The sequence below is a fragment of the Phytophthora ramorum genome (genome assembly GCF_020800215.1).
Source record: "Phytophthora ramorum isolate Pr-102 chromosome Unknown Phyram_PR-102_s0016, whole genome shotgun sequence".
NCBI classification, from domain to species: domain Eukaryota; phylum Oomycota; class Peronosporomycetes; order Peronosporales; family Peronosporaceae; genus Phytophthora; species Phytophthora ramorum.
In genome coordinates, this window is record NW_027150662.1 from 197126 (window position 1) to 214878 (window position 17753).

At 53.2% G+C, this 17753-nt stretch overlaps 8 protein-coding genes across 8 annotated transcripts; 4 read left to right on the top strand and 4 right to left on the bottom strand.

Annotated features, from left to right (window-relative positions):
- Positions 1-202: 202 nt before the first annotated feature.
- Positions 203-2023, top strand: KRP23_12705 (Protein NRT1/ PTR FAMILY 8.1; the record flags this gene model as incomplete). Its single annotated transcript, XM_067883328.1, has 1 exon — positions 203-2023. One exon carries the CDS (start codon positions 203-205, stop codon positions 2021-2023), a length of 1821 nt encoding a protein of 606 aa, XP_067738784.1.
- Positions 2024-3426: 1403 nt separating this feature from the next.
- On the top strand, positions 3427-4421 carry KRP23_12706 (Solute carrier family 15 member 1; the record flags this gene model as incomplete). Its single annotated transcript, XM_067883329.1, has 2 exons — positions 3427-4346; positions 4406-4421. The coding sequence occupies 2 exons, from the start codon at positions 3427-3429 to the stop codon at positions 4419-4421; spliced, it is 936 nt and encodes a 311-aa protein (XP_067738785.1).
- Positions 4422-5721: 1300 nt separating this feature from the next.
- KRP23_12707 (putative alpha-ketoglutarate-dependent sulfonate dioxygenase) lies at positions 5722-7005 on the bottom strand (the record flags this gene model as incomplete). Its single annotated transcript, XM_067883330.1, has 4 exons — positions 5722-5930; positions 5999-6161; positions 6225-6371; positions 6445-7005. The coding sequence occupies 4 exons, from the start codon at positions 7003-7005 to the stop codon at positions 5722-5724; spliced, it is 1080 nt and encodes a 359-aa protein (XP_067738786.1).
- A 642-nt stretch (positions 7006-7647) lies between these two features.
- On the bottom strand, positions 7648-8953 carry KRP23_12708 (putative alpha-ketoglutarate-dependent sulfonate dioxygenase; the record flags this gene model as incomplete). The annotated part of the gene is made up of 4 exons (XM_067883331.1): positions 7648-7877; positions 7938-8100; positions 8164-8310; positions 8387-8953. The coding sequence occupies 4 exons, from the start codon at positions 8951-8953 to the stop codon at positions 7648-7650; spliced, it is 1107 nt and encodes a 368-aa protein (XP_067738787.1).
- Positions 8954-9563: 610 nt separating this feature from the next.
- Positions 9564-11662, top strand: KRP23_12709 (Solute carrier family 15 member 2; the record flags this gene model as incomplete). The annotated part of the gene is made up of 2 exons (XM_067883332.1): positions 9564-10480; positions 11524-11662. The coding sequence occupies 2 exons, from the start codon at positions 9564-9566 to the stop codon at positions 11660-11662; spliced, it is 1056 nt and encodes a 351-aa protein (XP_067738788.1).
- Positions 11663-11814: 152 nt separating this feature from the next.
- On the bottom strand, positions 11815-13105 carry KRP23_12710 (putative alpha-ketoglutarate-dependent sulfonate dioxygenase; the record flags this gene model as incomplete). The annotated part of the gene is made up of 4 exons (XM_067883333.1): positions 11815-12023; positions 12092-12254; positions 12329-12475; positions 12545-13105. 4 exons carry the CDS (start codon positions 13103-13105, stop codon positions 11815-11817), a joined length of 1080 nt encoding a protein of 359 aa, XP_067738789.1.
- A 1209-nt stretch (positions 13106-14314) lies between these two features.
- On the top strand, positions 14315-16328 carry KRP23_12711 (Solute carrier family 15 member 2; the record flags this gene model as incomplete). The annotated part of the gene is made up of 2 exons (XM_067883334.1): positions 14315-15350; positions 16303-16328. The coding sequence occupies 2 exons, from the start codon at positions 14315-14317 to the stop codon at positions 16326-16328; spliced, it is 1062 nt and encodes a 353-aa protein (XP_067738790.1).
- Positions 16329-16862: 534 nt separating this feature from the next.
- Positions 16863-17456, bottom strand: KRP23_12712 (NAD(P)H-dependent FMN reductase LOT6; the record flags this gene model as incomplete). Its single annotated transcript, XM_067883335.1, has 1 exon — positions 16863-17456. The coding sequence occupies one exon, from the start codon at positions 17454-17456 to the stop codon at positions 16863-16865; it is 594 nt and encodes a 197-aa protein (XP_067738791.1).
- Between the last annotated feature and the right edge of the window lie 297 nt (positions 17457-17753).

Sequence of the window (17753 nt, forward strand, 5' to 3'; positions counted from 1 at the left end):
GATGGGATCGACGAGACTCATCGCTTGCTTGCCTTGGTTTGTCCAATCGATTGCAGCCGTAGAGAGCGAGCCATTGCCACCGTTGGGCAGAGCTAATAACGTCTGTGTGATTAAGGAAGCATACAAGCTCGCAACTAGCGAAAACCCTTGAGGCGTCTAGAATGGAGGATTCGCATTTTTCAACTCACTCTGGTTCGCGCCGATGCCCAAGCACGCCGTCACATCGCCGGTTCTCACGCCGAAGCTCACGCCCGATGTCACCACCAGCAGCTACGTAAGCACGTCGCTGTGGGACGAACGACCTGCAAAGTATGCAAAGAATGTGTTCAAGCACGTCTGTGTGTTCCTCATCATCCTTTCGATTTGTGAGGGTGTGGCGGCCTTTGCCATCAGCCAGTCGCTGAAAAACTTTTTCCAGAAGTTGGGCTGGTCCAACAAGGGCTCTACGTCCATGAAGCTCACATATGACTCGGCCAGCCAATTCATGTGCGTCGTGGCAGGATACGCATCAGACGAGCATGTTGGAAAGTTCAAGACGCTGGCTTCAATGGCCTCGTTCGAGCTCGTCGGCCTCTTCCTCCTCGTCATCGCGTCGCTTCCGTCCGTGCTGAGCCATCTCTACGTTAGCAAGGTCATCTTCAACATTGGTTTATTCCTCGGTGTCGCTGTATCTCAAGTGTGTCTCCAGGCGCTCGTGATTTCCTACGGAGGAGATCAGTTTTCACCGACCGCGTCACCCGCCGAGAAGGCTCTCTTCTTCAGTGGGCAGTACTGGGGGGCCAATTTTGGCGCTTTTATCGGCTACCTCGTTTTCCCATGGGTGTCCATTCACGGAATCGGAGCCATTCCAGCCGACTACGGATACTTTTTGGTGTACGTGGCTGGCTTTGCTGTGGTCCTCGCTTTCTCGATCGTGCTGTGGACGACTCGCTCGCGATATGTAAACGTCCCGCCGACAAAGCAGTCAATTGCTGTCATGATCCGAGTTGTATCTGGTCATGCGAAGACGAATTTCCGAGCGAGACTGATCGCGTTAAGCACGACGCTGTACATTACTGCCTTCCTGTTCAATATCCTCGCATCCGTTCTGTCGGATCAAGGCAATGTTGGACACGACATCTCCTACGCGTCGGGGGTGATGATTGTCGTCGCAACCGTCATTTGGGTGTACATCGGCTCTGACTCGACTTTCATGGAGAGTGCAAAACGAACATTGGGAGGGGATATCGATCCGAAGGTTGTGGATGACGTGAAGCGAGTCATTAGAATTCTCCCTCTCAACGCCTTCAATGTGTGTTGGTGGGTTTGCCAGAACCAACGCGGCAACAACCAGTCGATCGTACAGCAAACCGATACCCGCCTAGCGGGCGGTACTTTGGCGAGCCAGATTCCTGGACCAATGGTTCAGCTGTGTAACCCTGCTTCGGCATTATTTTTTATTGTTTTCTTGGAGAAGGTGGTCTACCCCACGTACACGAAGTACGTTGGGAAGCGACCAAGTCCGTACGGAAAGATTCTTGCCGGTTATTGTGTTGCTGTTGTGGCGATGTTCTGGACTGGTGCCTACGAAGTGATCCGACGAAGCACTACACCACTCACATACGTGGATGCAAGTGGCTCGACGCAGCTCTTGTTGGATGACGACGGGGGTGAAGTCATGAACGACATCCCCTGGTGGACGACGATTCCGCACTACCTGTTGGTGTCGCTTGCTGGTGTGTTAATCTGCATCCCGTCGTACGACCTAAACTACACCGAAGTCCCTCAGAGCATGCGCAGCACGTCCATCGCGCTCGCATTCTTCGTGAATTCGATGGGCAGCTCTCTCCTCTCCATCATCGTGCTGCTCTTTGGCAAATTCATCCCTGCCAACCTGAATAACGGACATTTGGAGTATCTGTTTTTCACGCTTGGTGCGATCATGATCGTCAACATTTTATTTTATGTGCTGATTATGAACCGCATGCAGTTTGGAATGAACACCCGCCAGGAGAGTAAGGCACCCGAGTCAAATGTAGCCTGAGTCTGATTGAAATACATCGCAAACGTCTGAATAATGAAAACTACATTCAGTCCACAATAAGGACTGCCGTTTTGGCATGGTTCTGCCTGTATTCGTCTAGCCCTGCGTCAGTTTCGAGTCCTATCACGAGTGGCTGAATGACCAAGAAGGATAGGGTCACCCATTTGAAATCCTCCCTCTCGGACGACCAGATTGATCGCTATTGCAGCACTTGTACGATCTTGTGGGCTTCTCCATGGATCTGTACCCAGCCGTGTACACGCCCCGTGCACGAGGTTGCAGTGGACTGTAGAATGAATAGCCCACGAATTCAAAGCGTGCAGGACCCCACAGCCACAGGACTGGTACCTTGACTGAACGTTGTCTATTTAACTCGCGAAACTCAAGTTGTACAAATGCTTGGAGGTCATGTGAAGTATCCGGACGAAGCAAATGAAGCGCAACAAAGTGCAGCGAAGAGAAGCGCAGTTATCGGAGAAACCTAGATAGTAAGCATTCATTTAGGAAGTGAGGTACAGCGAACAGACTAGGTCAAGCAGCGTCGAGTGTCCAGCAACCAGCTCGTAGCTCGCAACCCGCCCACCGCACCCCTCGGGGCTAGTCTCTCAGAGCGCTGCTTCGCAGTGCACCTCAAGTCTCGGCTTATATTCCACAAAGAACTGCTCGATTTCCCCCTATGATGCCGCACAATAGGAAACTGATGGATGCAGTGTTGCTCGAGGCGCAGCAAGTTGCTCTCAATAATGCGACTGGAGAAATTATGACAGCATTGCCCGGCTCATGAGCACCGCCGAAAATTGCCACATCGCCCGTGAGTATCCGCGCATTGGCTCGACCGTCGATATGCAGACCCAGTCTGCTGCACGCCGCAGGCGACGTAGCGGAGACCGTCAGCCATCATTTGTGTGTGGGCCGTCCGACTCGTTCGCCATCTTTCCCGCGTAATGCTTTCAGCAAACCGGCATGGACGGTTCATCATGAACTCCATCCTGTCTGTGGTGATACGTGTTGAAGCGGTCAGCGCACCATCATCCTTTTGAGTGTCGGCGACTCTGAGGGATCACGCGCGTCGACTGGAGGGATGTGCTGTCTCGGCAGCCAATACGGCCGCGCACTCGAGCGAGCTGTTCCGGGCGGCGTGAACGGCTTCAGCTCATTGGCAGCCCTCGATCGATGTCACACTGCCGGCCGATCGTGTTGCATTGTGCAGGACTCAGCAGAGTGCTAAAATGCGTGACCTCGCGCAGCACGTTGCTGAGCGGCAGCCTCTGAGACCACGCACCAAGCAGCACACAGCTCACTGGAGCCCTGCGGCGTGGATTCTCCATAACCAGGAACCGGGGTTGTGGCCAAGACGGCCGACACTGCCTCGACCACAATTCGATTTCCACTTCTGGACAACAATGGGGAAGAGTAACGCACCGCAGTCTCCGGTGCTCACACCGCAGACGCTGACGCCCCAAGTCGATGCAGTCTACAGCACCAAGTTATGGGATGCGAGAGCCCCCAAGTACGCGACGAACGTCATGCGGAAGGTCTGCATCTACCTCTTCATCGTGACCTTCTGTGAAGAGCTCGCCGGCTACGGCGTCAACCAGTCCCTCAAGAATTTTTTCCAGAAGCTCGGGTGGTCCAACAAGGGTTCCAACTCCATGAAGCTAACCTACGATTCACTGAGTCAGTTCGCTTGCATCGTCGCCGCGTTCGTCGCAGACGAGTACCTGGGCAAGTACAAGACGTTACTCGGAGCTGCGTCGTTCAGCTCGGTGGGCTTCGTCCTGATTGTGATTGCGGCTTTGCCTAGTGTCCTGGAGAACCAACTTCTGAGCAAGGTGCTCTTCTGCATTGGTGTTTTCCTGGGTATCGCTCTCAATCAAGTCGGCATTCGCGCCCTGCTGATACCCTTCGGTGGTGACCAGTTCTCCCCCACATCACCACCAGAGCAACGTGATTCGTATTTCAGCATCAACTTCTGGGCTTCAAACTTGGGTGTCGCCTTGAACTACGCTGTGTTTCCATCGCTGTCTCTCTACGGCATTGGCGCTATTCCTGCCGATTACGGATATGTCGCCGTTTTCGCTATTGGTCTGGCCCTTATGCTGAGTATAATCGTCAACCTACTCTCAACTCGCTCTCGCTACGTAAACGTGCCGCCCACGAAGAGCGCGCTTGGCAGCGTAATCCATGTGGTTATTCGCAGCGCCAAGCACAACTTCAGTGCGAAAATGATTGTATTCGGCGGGCTCTTATACTTGACCGCTTTTTCCCTGAATATTGTGGCGGCGTTCATGTCTGACGATGGCGAGGTTGGTCACCGCATCTCGTACGTCTGCGGTGTATTAATTGTGGTGGCTACTATCTTGTGGATTTACTTTGCACAAGACCCGAACATTGTTGAGGGGGCTACGGACACCGACGGTACCGAGTTTAACCGGGAGATGATTCGTGGAGTGAAGCAAGTAATCTACATCCTGCCATTCAACGCCTTCAACATGTTTTGGTGGGTCTGTCAGAACCAGCGTGGCAACAACCAGACCATTATCCAGCAGACCGACGTACGCTTAGGCAGCGAGCCCGACTCGACCCAAATTCCAGCACCGACAGTTCAATTTTTCAACCCTGGGCCTGGATTGTTGCTCGTCCCCTTCTTCCACAAACTGGTCTACCCACTCTATGAGAGATTCACTGGAAAGCCACCGAGCCGCTATGGAATGGTTGGGGCAGGTTACATGGTGGCGATTGTAGCAATGGTATGGACGGGAGTGTTTGAGATCATTCGCCGTAACTCACCGCTGCTAACATACGTGGACGCCGATGGAGAAACGCAATACATCTACAACAATAACGGTGGGAACCCAATGAGTGATATTCGGTGGTACACAGCCATTCCTCAGTATGTGTTGGTCGCTGCGGCAACGGTACTCATTCAGATCCCAACGTACAACATTGGATACACCGAGGTTCCGATGGCTCTTCGTGGTGTGTCGATTGCTCTTGGCCTCTTCATGAACTCGATGGGAAGCACGCTGCTTTCGGTCATCGTGCTGCTGTTCGGCAAGGACATTCCTGCAAACCTGAACGACGGGCATATGGAGTACATGTACTTCACCATTGCCGGTGTGATGGCTGTGAACGCCATTTTTTACGTCCTGGTCATGAACAAAATGCAGTTTGCCATGATCCCGAGGTTGGGTGAGGAGCCTGCAGACAAGGAGCTCAGCGAGAAGTTTTCTGTTGATCGTCGCAATACCAATTAGTGTTGATACCGGAAAAAAAGACCAGATAATCTAGTTTCTTTCTTCCATCCTGGTCTGTCTTTGATCCTTCAAGTCTCGTTACTTGGCCCCGATAATCGCATATGAACCAATTGCCCCGGTGTACAGTACACCCAACATTGCCATCCTGCGCAAAAGAAGGAACACTAAAAAAAATCAAGTTCATTGTTGAAGTGACATCGATGTTTCTTAATGAAAAACGAAAACGATGGGATGAACGAGTAAAATGATGCCCGAGTCAATTTTGCGTTGATAACGATGAAACGCAAAAAAGGTGTTTGGACAACCACCACGTCGGTACAGATAATAAAACTCATGCCAGGAACAGCTGCAAAAAGATGCAACTTACATTGTTTCGACGCGTTAACGCTATGCTGTTTGGCGGGTTACACAACGTCCTGGACGCCCTGCAGTGCTGCGAATTTACGGCTTTTCACCGGCATCGAAGTACGGGATCTCGCCATGAGGCGTCACACGCACAGCGTGGCGGTTGCCAGGCAGGTAGTCGTACGTGGCGTAGTGGATCGTGGCTCGGTTGTCCCAAATGGCCACGGAGTCCTTAGTCCAGTGGTAGCGCACTTGGAACTCGTGACCTTCCGCGATGTGTTTAATCAGGAAGTGCAGCACCGCGTCTGTAAACACACCCACACAAATCAGTGTCATAGCTTTCTACTGGAATCAATACGACTAAATATCGTACCAGACTCGGCCACCGAGAGGTTCTTGATGCGAGTCGTGAATTGGTCGTTCACAAACAAGGCCTTACGGCCAGTGACAGGGTGGGTGCGGACAACGGGGTGCTCGAACTCAACAATTGGGCGGCGCAGGGTCAGACCCTGAGCGATAGCGGCCTCAGCTTGATGCTGCGTCAATAATCAATCAGTACACTAGCTTTCCCCGTAAGCAAGCGGGTAAAGTGCTCGTACCTTGCTGCTGTGAATGGCGGTCAGTCCTTCAACTAATATCTTGAACGGTGGGGTAAGACGCTCGTACGCGTCGTACGCAGACGCCCACAGCGTGTCTCCACCCGTGGGTGGTGTAGTCAAGACCTTGAAACTCGTGTAGGATGGAGGCTACAAGTCACACAAGTTAATATACTAAACATGTACAGAACATACCCCCCCCCCCCCCCCCAAACTTCTTCACCTGGCGCTCATAGGACACATCACTGTGCCACACATTCACATGATCATACAGTTGCGACTTGATACGCTTCTCGCTAACTTCGAGTGAGTTCTCCACCACGTGCACCTGCGGGATACTCTTCGCGTGAGCCACCGTCTGGTGCACGTGCAGAGGACCGTAGTAGCGACCCAGATCCAACTGCTGCTCGATCGAGATCTCCTGCTCGCGGAAGAACACCACGCCGCGCTGCGCCACCAGCAGCGCCAGCTCGTCCTTCTGCGCGTCCGTCAGCTCGTGCAGCTGCAGACCCGAGATCTCCGTGCCAATCTTCGGCTCCAGGTGCGTCACCGTCGCATCCGCGAGCAGGTTCTTGAACGACGGATCGGCCTTGAGCGCGCGGTCGTTGTACGGCAGCACGGGGATCGGATCGTACGTCTTGGTGGGGAACTCTCCGAGCAGCTCCGGGTGGGTGAAGGGTGCGTGTTCGACCTCTTGGTTGAGCGCGTTCTTGATTGGTGTGACTACCACCGCGGCAGTGGGTCCGGCAGTGGTGGAGGTGGAGTCGATGTTGATGGGGGCCATGGCGCTTGAGTGCAAGTTGAAAAGTGAGCAACGGCAGCGGGCGAGTTAGCTCGAGCGAAGGTCGACTTGCGTCGGATGCTTTGAACTTGGATTGGTGCTCAGTATCGCAGCACGGCAGCTGGTGTTGCGCAAGATACTCGTTGACGCTAGCTATGGGCCCACTTCGTGCGGCGCTCACTCAACAGAAAGCGAGCGCGTACGCCAAAGACACGCACGAGCGCTTCCGTGACGAAAGGAATTCTGGTGGGCGTTTGGGTTGTAGGTTGCTCCGCGCAGATGATGGAGCTGATAGGTGCTCGATCGCGGAGCTAATTGGTAGGGGGCATGGACAGCGTGATATCCTGGGCGCTTCGCATTGGCTCAGCAGAGACCGTCGACTATCCAAATGATACCAGTGATAGGCATGTTGCTTTTATCGACATCACATAAGGACAGCTGCAAACTGGTTCGGCAAGCCCGCGGCTGTGAATTGACCATGTTAGGGTGACGAGGGCGAATACAGTGCAGTCTCCATCAGTTTCACTAAATCCGCATACAATGTTGCCATGTTTCAACGGAGACGCAATCACCACGCTACCCTTCCTTGGTCACTATCAAGGGGTATGAGTAAGGCATTTGATCACACCGAGATGCAGCTCACGCTCACGGGTGTTTGACACTCTCGGAGTTTGACTCGGAGTGCTCGAAATACGGGACCTCGCCGTGAGGCGTCACGCGCACAGCATGGCGGTTGCCAGGTAGGTAGTCGAACGTAGCGTAGTGAGCAGTCACGCGGTTGTCCCAGATCGCCACCGCGTCCTTGGTCCAGTGATAACGCACCTGGAACTCGTATCCTTGGGCAATGTGGCTCGTCAGGAAGTGCAACACAGCATCTGTACAAGAAAAAAATTACTACTTGAATCCAGCACGAGGTAAAAGTGTCAATTACCTACCCGACTCAGCCGCCGACAGGTTCTTGATGCGAGTCGTGAATTCGCTGTTCACGTACAGCGCCTTGCGGCCAGTCACCGGGTGGGTACGAACAACCGGGTGCTCGAATTCCACGATGGGGCGGCGAAGAGTATGCCCCTGTACAATCGTGGCCTCAGCTTGAAGCTGTACCAATAAAAAACTGTGTTGAGATTCTGAATAAGACACCAACGCGAGCTTATTGCTTACTTTGCTGCTGTGGATAGCAGTGAGACCCTCCACAAACTCCTTAAAGTGCGGGGTGAGGCGCTCGTACACTTCGTATGCAGAAGCCCAGAGGGTGTCTCCACCCGTGGATGGCGTTGTCAAGACCTTAAAACTCGTGTAGGAAGGTGGCTGCACACAACAACAACCAAAAATAGTCTGTCAGTAAATGCACTCGGTACACTCTACGAAAGAATCCGCAGTACACCTGACGTTCATAGGACACATCACTGTGCCAAACCCACTGGTTGAAGTGCCTGTAAAGCTGAGTCTCTAGGCGCTTCTCGCTAACTTCGAGTGAGTTCTCCACCACGTGCACCTGCGGGATACTCTTCGCGTGAGCCACCGTCTGGTGCACGTGCAGAGGACCGTAGTAGCGACCCAGATCCAACTGCTGCTCGATCGAGATCTCCTGCTCGCGGAAGAACACCACGCCGCGCTGCGCCACCAGCAGCGCCAGCTCGTCCTTCTGCGCGTCCGTCAGCTCGTGCAGCTGCAGACCCGAGATCTCCGTGCCGATCTTCGGCTCCAAGTGCGTCACCGTCGCATCCGCGAGCAGGTTCTTGAACGACGGATCGGCCTTGAGCGCGCGGTCGTTGTACGGCAGCACGGGGATCGGATCGTACGTCTTGGTGGGGAACTCTCCGAGCAGCTCCGGGTGGGTGAAGGGTGCGTGTTCGACCTCTTGGTTGAGCGCGTTCTTGATTGGTGTGACTGCCACCGCGGCAGTGGGTCCGGCAGTGGTGGAGGTGGAGTCGATGTTGATGGGGGCCATGGCGCTTGAGTGCAAGTTGAATAGTGCGCTGTTGCTGCCTGCACTTGCAACAACTGCACTATAATAGTGTTGAGTATACCACCCAGCGGCATTTGCCAGGGCATTCCGCTGAGATCATGCATGGCAAGCGCCGATGCGTGTAAATGCTGGTGTTGTCGGTCGTTGAAGTTGTTGCCACAGTGCGTTGATCCAATCTGGGATTGGTTCGTCCGTGTCCACTGCTGATCGCTTGCTGGGGCTACGCAGTGGAGCCCGTCAGATATCCGGAGTGAATTTGGAGGTCCAAATGAACGCCATAAAAGACGAGCTCAGTCTTATCTTGGATTTGTGCGGACACAGTCGCTCGAGAAACCACACAATTGTGTTATAACTGGGCAACCTGGTGTCTTTGAGCGATTCGCAAGCCCTTTGCTTGTCAACTGGAGGAAGCAGTAGCCAATGCATACTCTTGCTCCGTGGTAAGTGTCAAAGCGGCAAGGTCCATTTGCAGCTGGCGTCCTCTTACGAGTTGCATTCCAGCGACTCATGTCTGGTGGCGCTGAGGCACTCGATCATAGCAGCAGCGGTACCTCGCTGTAATTCACAATCAAATTATCGCACCCGACCAACAATGAGGAAGAGCAGCTTGCCCCAGTCACCTCTAACGCCGCAGTCACTGACACCTGTGGTCACTGCAGTCTACAGCACCAAGCTGTGGGATGCAAGAGCGCCGAAGTACTCGAAGAACGTCATGCGGAAGGTCTGCATCTACCTCCTCGCTCTTACATTTTGCGAAGAACTCTCCGGCTACGGCGTCAACCAGTCCCTCAAGAATTTTTTCCAGAAGCTCGGGTGGTCCAACAAGGGTTCCAACTCCATGAAGCTAACCTACGATTCACTGAGTCAGTTCGCTTGCATCGTCGCCGCGTTCGTCGCAGACGAGTACCTGGGCAAGTACAAGACGTTACTCGGAGCTGCGTTGTTCAGCTCGGTGGGCTTCGTCCTGATTGTGATTGCGGCTCTACCGAGTGTCCTGGAGAACCTAATTGTGAGTAAGGTGATTTTCTGTGTTGGACTCTTCTTGGGGATTGCACTCAACCAAGTCGGCATGAGTTCTTTGCTGGTTTCATTTGGAGGGGACCAGTACTCTCCCGAATCGTCACCAGAACAACGCGACTATTTTTTCAGCATGAATTTGTGGTCTTCAAATTTAGGTGTTGCCATTAACTATGCCGTGTTCCCGTCATTGTGTCTCTATGGTGTCGGGGCAATCCCCGCCGACTACGGATACGTGGCCGTCTACGCTATTGGTCTCGTATTGGTGCTAAGCATTATCGCCACGTTGTTTCCTACCCGCTCTCGCTACGTGAACGTGCCACCCTCGAAAAGCGCACTTGGGAGTGTGATCCAGGTTGTTGTACAACGAGCCAGACACAACTTCCGCGCAAAAATGATCGTGTTCGGGACCATCATGTATTTGGTAGCCTTTTTGCTCAACATTGTCGCCGCGTTCTTGTCCGACGATGGAGAAGTGGGTCATAACATTTCGTACGTATGCGGTGTATTCATCGTGGGGGCTACCGTCCTTTGGGTCTATTACGCACAAGATCCCTCGTTTATCGATGGCGCTACTGACACGAATGGTGTTGAGTTTGATCGGGAGTTAGTTGAGGGTGTGAAGCAACTCATCCTTATCTTACCCTTCAACGCGTTCAACACCTTCTGGTGGGTGTGCCAGAACCAGCGCGGTAACAACCAGACCATCATCCAGCAGACCGACGTACGACTAGGCAGTGAGCCCGACTCGACTCAAATTCCGGCACCGACAGTACAGTTCTTCAACCCTGGGCCTGGGTTGTTGCTCGTCCCCTTCTTTGACAAACTGATGTATCCGCTTTACGAGAGATATGCTGGCAAACCTCCCAGTGTGTACGGCAAAGTGGCAACTGGTTACGTTGTGGCAATCATCGCTATGGTGTGGACGGGTGTGTTTGAAATTGTTCGTCGCGACTCACCAGTCCTGAGCTACATTGACTCGAACGGAGACATCAAAATCCTTTTGAACAAAAATGGAGGCGAACCGATGAACGACATTCGCTGGTATGCTGCCATTCCTCAATACGTACTGATCTCAGCCGCTACTGTGCTGATTCAGATCCCTACATACAATGTCGGCTACGATAAGGTTCCGATGGGCCTCCGCAGCGTGACAATTGCCCTTGGTCTCTTCATTAACTCGATGGGAAGCACCTTACTGTCCGTCATCGTGCTATTGTTTGGCAAATACATTCCTGCGAACCTGAACGACGGGCATTTTGAGTACATGTACTTCGCAATTGCCGGCGTGATGGTTATCAACACCGTCGCCTACATTCTGGTGATGAAGAAGATGCGGTTTGGGATGATTCCGCGGCTTGGTGAAGACAAGGGGCCCACCGACCAGGAAATCAGCGAGAAGCTGTCGATTGAGCACAGTCGCAGCGTTAACTGAGGCTGAGTTTTCGCGGAAGACGACCATGGATTTTGCTTTGTTTTGTTTCACCTCCAAGTGCGCATTGCAGTATACGACTACGCTTATTCTTGCTGGTTAGTAAAGTCATTGGCAGCTTGGTGGAGCACGAAGCCAAGATGAAAGCGTATAACTTCGTTATCGCAATATCATTTCACTATGTTTTGCACCGACTTTATTCTCAAGGGGCCAAGTTGAAAATGAAGGGCACTTTCAGCTGAAAAAATCCTCGATACAAGGTAACAGCACCTTTGGTTCACGAAAGAGCTACACAGAAACAACACGCATGGAAAATCAAGCAGAGTTTCATTTGCAGACACTGGAAACCTTCCAAATAAATGGTAGGCTGACTTCACATACATGTATGAGCACTTCACGGCTTCTCAGTGTGCTCGAAGTACGGGATCTCGCCATGAGGCGTCACACGCACAGCGTGGCGGTTGCCGGGCAGGTAGTCGTACGTGGCGTAGTGGATCGTGGCTCGGTTGTCCCAAATGGCCACAGAGTCCTTGGTCCAGTGGTAACGCACTTGAAATTCTTGTCCCTGTGCGATGTGCTGGAGCAGAAAACGCAAGACCGCGTCTGAAGGACCAACACAGAGCTATCAGCACACTGGCATCGATATCATGAACACGACGCACTGAACGTACCGGACTCGGGAGCAGACAAGTTGTTGATGCGAGTCGTGAACTGGCTGTTCACGTATAATGCCTTGCGGCCCGTCACCGGGTGCGTGCGAACAACCGGGTGTTCGAACTCCACGATAGGGCGGCGAAGGGTCTGACCTTTGGCGATTGCGCTCTCGGCTTGGCTCTGTATCAGTTCACATGCAAAGAATGAGGCTCCATCCAAAGACATTTGCATACGTGTCAAAGAGCATCTCGTACCTTGCTGCTGTGGATAGCGGTGAGACCCTCCACAAATTTCTGGAATTGTGGGGTAAGACGCTCGTACGCGTCGTACGCAGACGCCCACAGCGTGTCTCCACCCGTGGGTGGTGTAGTCAAGACCTTGAAACTCGTGTAGGATGGAGGCTACAAGTCACACAAGTTAATATACTAAACATGTACAGAACATACCCCCCCCCCCCCAAACTTCTTCACCTGGCGCTCATAGGACACATCACTGTGCCACACATTCACATGATCATACAGTTGCGACTTGATACGCTTCTCGCTAACTTCGAGTGAGTTCTCCACCACGTGCACCTGCGGGATACTCTTCGCGTGAGCCACCGTCTGGTGCACGTGCAGAGGACCGTAGTAGCGACCCAGATCCAACTGCTGCTCGATCGAGATCTCCTGCTCGCGGAAGAACACCACGCCGCGCTGCGCCACCAGCAGCGCCAGCTCGTCCTTCTGCGCGTCCGTCAGCTCGTGCAGCTGCAGACCCGAGATCTCCGTGCCAATCTTCGGCTCCAGGTGCGTCACCGTCGCATCCGCGAGCAGGTTCTTGAACGACGGATCGGCCTTGAGCGCGCGGTCGTTGTACGGCAGCACGGGGATCGGATCGTACGTCTTGGTGGGGAACTCTCCGAGCAGCTCCGGGTGGGTGAAGGGTGCGTGTTCGACCTCTTGGTTGAGCGCGTTCTTGATTGGTGTGACTACCACCGCGGCAGTGGGTCCGGCAGTGGTGGAGGTGGAGTCGATGTTGATGGGGGCCATGGCGCTTGAGTGCAAGTTGAAAAGTGAGCAACGCGATTTTCGTAAGTGCTGAAAGGAAGCCCGTGCAAAGTGCTCCAAACACTCAACACACGCCGTCAAGATGGACGCGATCCAGGGCGGCTTTAACCACGCACGCCAATGACAGGACTGAGCCACATGCCTGCGCTCTGTGGACCGCATTGGGTTGCGTGCTGCCCAGTCACAGTGCGAGCAGAGACTTTGTCAAACGGCGATGTGGACCATTGTTGGCATTGGCCCATCCCCCGAACAGGAGTATCGATCACTCGAGCGTCCATCCCAGTTTGCCTTTATTTCAGGTCTTGAATCGGGTCTTTCCAGTTTTGATGCGTTGTTTCTGATGGTTTTGTAAATGCTGAGGCAGTGTCACCTTGTTTGCCTCATTCTACTCCTCATCAAGATCTACAGTGCTCATTTGTAAGCCATCGTCACTTAGACACAGGCAACGGCCAATACTGAGACCTGGTCTAAATAAGACCTGTTTAAAAATCTTCTGCCAGCGGAGTCACAGCAAACCCGTGAAGCAAGGTCCACGGACTCCGTGACAGGTGCGGGCCTAGCGACGAGCTCCCCAGCGAGCCGAGCATTGTACGCACCCGATGAGAGAATATTTTAGCAGCGCAACCCTGTGATAAAGGAATCACGTCTGTCCTCCTTGTCCAAAATAAAATGGGAGCCTTACAAAGAAATCAAGAGGGGACGTAATAAAACAGCTCTGTCCCAAATAATATCGGGGGGGGGGGGGGGGGGGGGGGGGTGAAAGTCCTCACACCATGACCTTGTGATGCGTGTGTGGCCGAGATCTGCCTGCGGGATCAGCACACAAGTGCCACAGCGACAGAGCACCACAGTGCGCCGCGACTGGAGGAATCGGCTACCAATGCTGGGCCCGCTACGCACTTACGGCTCCGGTCCACGCAGCTCATTGGCGGTGGCTGCTATTCGTCACCGCCGTGAATGAGATGGAGCCCGTCGCTAGTGTCGGCTTAGCGACTAATCGTTTAATGTCTGTCATTAATCTTCGTGCCTGGCTCATTGTGGCTCGATGGTAGGTGCGCAGGCAACGCGACTGTAAAATCGGGAAGCGCAGTGGGGAGACCAGCGCCCTTGGGAATGAATTCGGAACCCAGTAACAGCAACAACAGCCTTTCATCGACACTGGCACAACTCGATTTGCTTCGTCAAGCACAAATGGCGCCTCGCACCGGGTCCCCGTCGCCGCTGCTCACGCCGCAGGGCGGGACTCCAAAGATCAACGCTGACTACAGCACGCAGACGCTGTCGCCGAAGCCGTCCACGGGCTACAGCACCAAGCTGTGGGACGCGCGACCGTCCAAGTACTCGCAGGACATCATCAAGAAGGTCTGCGTATTTATCTTCCTCCTGACAATCTGCGAGGAAGTGGCCAGCTATGCGGTCAACCAGTCGCTCAAGAATTTTTTCCAGCGACTTGGCTGGTCCAACAAGGGCTCCAACTCCATGAAGCTCACGTACGACTCGCTGAGTCAGTTCGCTTGCATCCCCGCGGGCTACATTTCGGATGAATTCCTCGGCAAGTTCAAGACGCTGCTTGGAGCCGCGTCCTCCAGTTCGGTGGGTTTTGTGCTCATCACGCTTGCCGCTTTGCCGTCCATCCGCGCCACGCAGTCACTGAGTAAGGCGCTCTTTTGTATCGGTCTCTTTGGTGGAGTTGCACTCAACCAAGTGTGTCTTCGAGCGCTTACGGTTTCTTTTGGTGGCGATCAATTCTCGACTGCCTCACCTCCCGATGAGCGCGCAAGTTTTTTCAGCCTGAACTTTTGGGCGTCTCGAGTCGGCATCGCTTTTAGCTACGCAGTCTTCCCTTCGCTTGCTATCCACGGATTTGGTTCCATCCCAGAAGATTATGGATTCGTTGCTGTGTACCTCGTCGGCCTACTCATGCTGCTGATTTTCGTCACTGTGATGCTGCTCACGCGGAAACGCTATGTGGACGTGCCGCCCACGAGAAGTGCCCTAGGCAGTGTGATCCGGGTGGTTATTCGTCGTGCAAGACACAATTTCCAGTCAAGGATGATTGTGTTTGGCACTATCATGTATCTCACTGCGTTCTTGCTGAACTTCCCTGCAGCGTTCCTGGCCGACTATGGCGAAGTGGGGCACAACATTTCGTATGCGTGTGGCGTGCTGACGATCGGCGCTACCGTCATATACGTCTACTTCGCTAGGGACCCCTCTTTCATTGAGGGTGCGACGGATGCTCTCGGGGTTGAGTTGGACCCCGAAACGATTAATGGCATCAAGCAGGTCATCCGGATTCTGCCATTCAACGCCTTCAACATGTTTTGGTGGGTCTGTCAAAACCAGCGTGGTAACAATCAGACCATTATTCAGCAGACCGACGTACGCCTTGGCGATACCCCTGACGCTAGTCAAATCCCGGGACCAACAATGCAGATCTTCAACCCGGCATCCGGTTTCCTATTTGTACCGCTATTCGACAAGGTAATCTACCCTTTGTACGAAAGGTATGCTGGCAAGCCACCTAGCAGATACGGCAGGGTACTGGCCGGTTACATCGTGGCGATTATTGCGATGCTCTGGACAGGTTGCTTCGAAATCATCCGTCGCAACTCGGCGCTGCTGACTTACGTGGATGCCAACGGAGACACGCAGTACATCTTGAACGACGACGGTGGACAACCGATGAGCGATATTCCATGGTGGACGGCCATCCCTCAGTATTGCTGGGTATCCATGGCGACCGTACTCATCCAGATCTCTACCTACAACATCGGATACACCGAAGTACCTCTCAGCCTGTGTGGAATGTCGATTGCGCTTGGATTTTTCATGAACTCGATGGGCTCAACTCTGCTATCAGTCTTCGTCTTGCTTTTCGGCAAGTATATTCCGACGAACCTGAACGATGGGCATATGGAGTACTTGTATTTCACGCTTGCAGCTGTGATGGCTGTGAACACCCTCTTTTACGTTGCCGTGATGAAAGAGATGCAGTTTGCCATGATTCCACCGGTCGACAAGGGTCAGAAACGATCAAAGGGCGAACCAGCCCCTTCGGTAGCGTAGATTCTAGGAGCATTTACCATGTCAATGTTGAATGAGAGGAATTGGTTCGCGGAGTGTTGACCCGCTTGATTTGCAGTTCGGCATTTCATACATCTTTTCGATTTATATAGACAAACACCGCGGTACGTGTATGTAGTCGTAGCGCCAGCAAAGGGTAGTAAGAGTGGTGTGCTAGTACCAATTTCCTGAGTGTTTGCAACAAAATTCATACGCCCAGGATTTTCATTTGAACGACCCTGAAGCATTTGGGGAAAAAGAAGATTTCACTGCCGAACGGCCAGCTCCAGGGGGGCTCAACAAGGTGAGACGTTGAATTGTCGAGGTAGATGGTTCTGAGTGGGAACAAGCCGCCAGCAAGTCTATCTACTGCTGTTGTATCGCGTGAAGCCTTCCTAACGATAAATTTTACTATAACACGTAGTACAAACCAACTTCCGTCATGGTCCATGACTCATGGACAAACATCTTATGAATTGCCGTTTTTAAAGGACAAAATGCATTGTCAGGTACACGAGTTGGCCACAATGCAGCATACCAAAGGGAAAAGGCTTTCCTTCGGAGTTTGTACTTGAGCTCAACCTAACCATTGCGACAGTCACTGATCTACACATGACATTGGAATCCTCGCTGATTTCGCTCGCCTGTATCCGCAGCCTTCACCGTTTCCAGCTTACTGCAAGTCTTTGAGAAGCTGCGCGAACGCCTCGTCCACTTTCACTTCGTACTCCGTTAGGAACTCCGGTATTTGCGTCGCACTGACACGGTTGGAGCTCCGGATGAACTCCTTGGGCAGAGTGATGCCGACATGAGCCACCACGTTCATGTGGAGCCCGCCGCTCAATACCATCTGAAGCTGCTCGGCGCATTTGCTACCTCCATGTCCTCCGTACGTCACGAGCACCACTCGCTTGCCCTTCCATTCGTTGTAGAGGTGGTCAAAGAGGTTCTTCAACTGGCCGGGGTATCCCCAGTTGAACTGTGGCGTGAGCACTACGACGGCAGGAGTGGCGGAGACAAGTCGACTCCAGGCCTGGACAGCAGAGTCTGCATAGTCGCGGGGCGAGGCAATTGCAGCGGCCATCACGGGATCCACGACAGGTCCAATGGGTAGGGGCAGATCTATAAGGTCCGAAGCAAGAACCAACTTGCTGCGGGACGTGGTGACGGCGTTGAACCTGGTCATGAGCCAGGCAGCCAGACCGTCTCCATTGTTGCTGGTGCGCGCGCTTCCGACGATCAAGGCGACAGGAGAGGAGGCACTCATTGAGGAAAACGAAGGAGGCTTGAGGTCGGGGAGGCGAATAGGAAAGTGAATAAACGGCAAGCCTACACTGGCGCCGTCTCAACAGAGTAAACAGCGGGAAAATGGGCGAAGATTATTAGGAGAAGGCAAATGCAACACAACGAGAACAAATTCTTTGGCTTCAGTTAGAGAGTTTGGTAGCTACATTCCAAAACGAAGCTACGAGGGTCAAACTCGGTGCCACATTTTAAGATCGCGACGCCGCCGCTCGCGTCTTCTGCCTCTGGATTCCGGCCGTGGTTTGAGCGTCAAAGGATA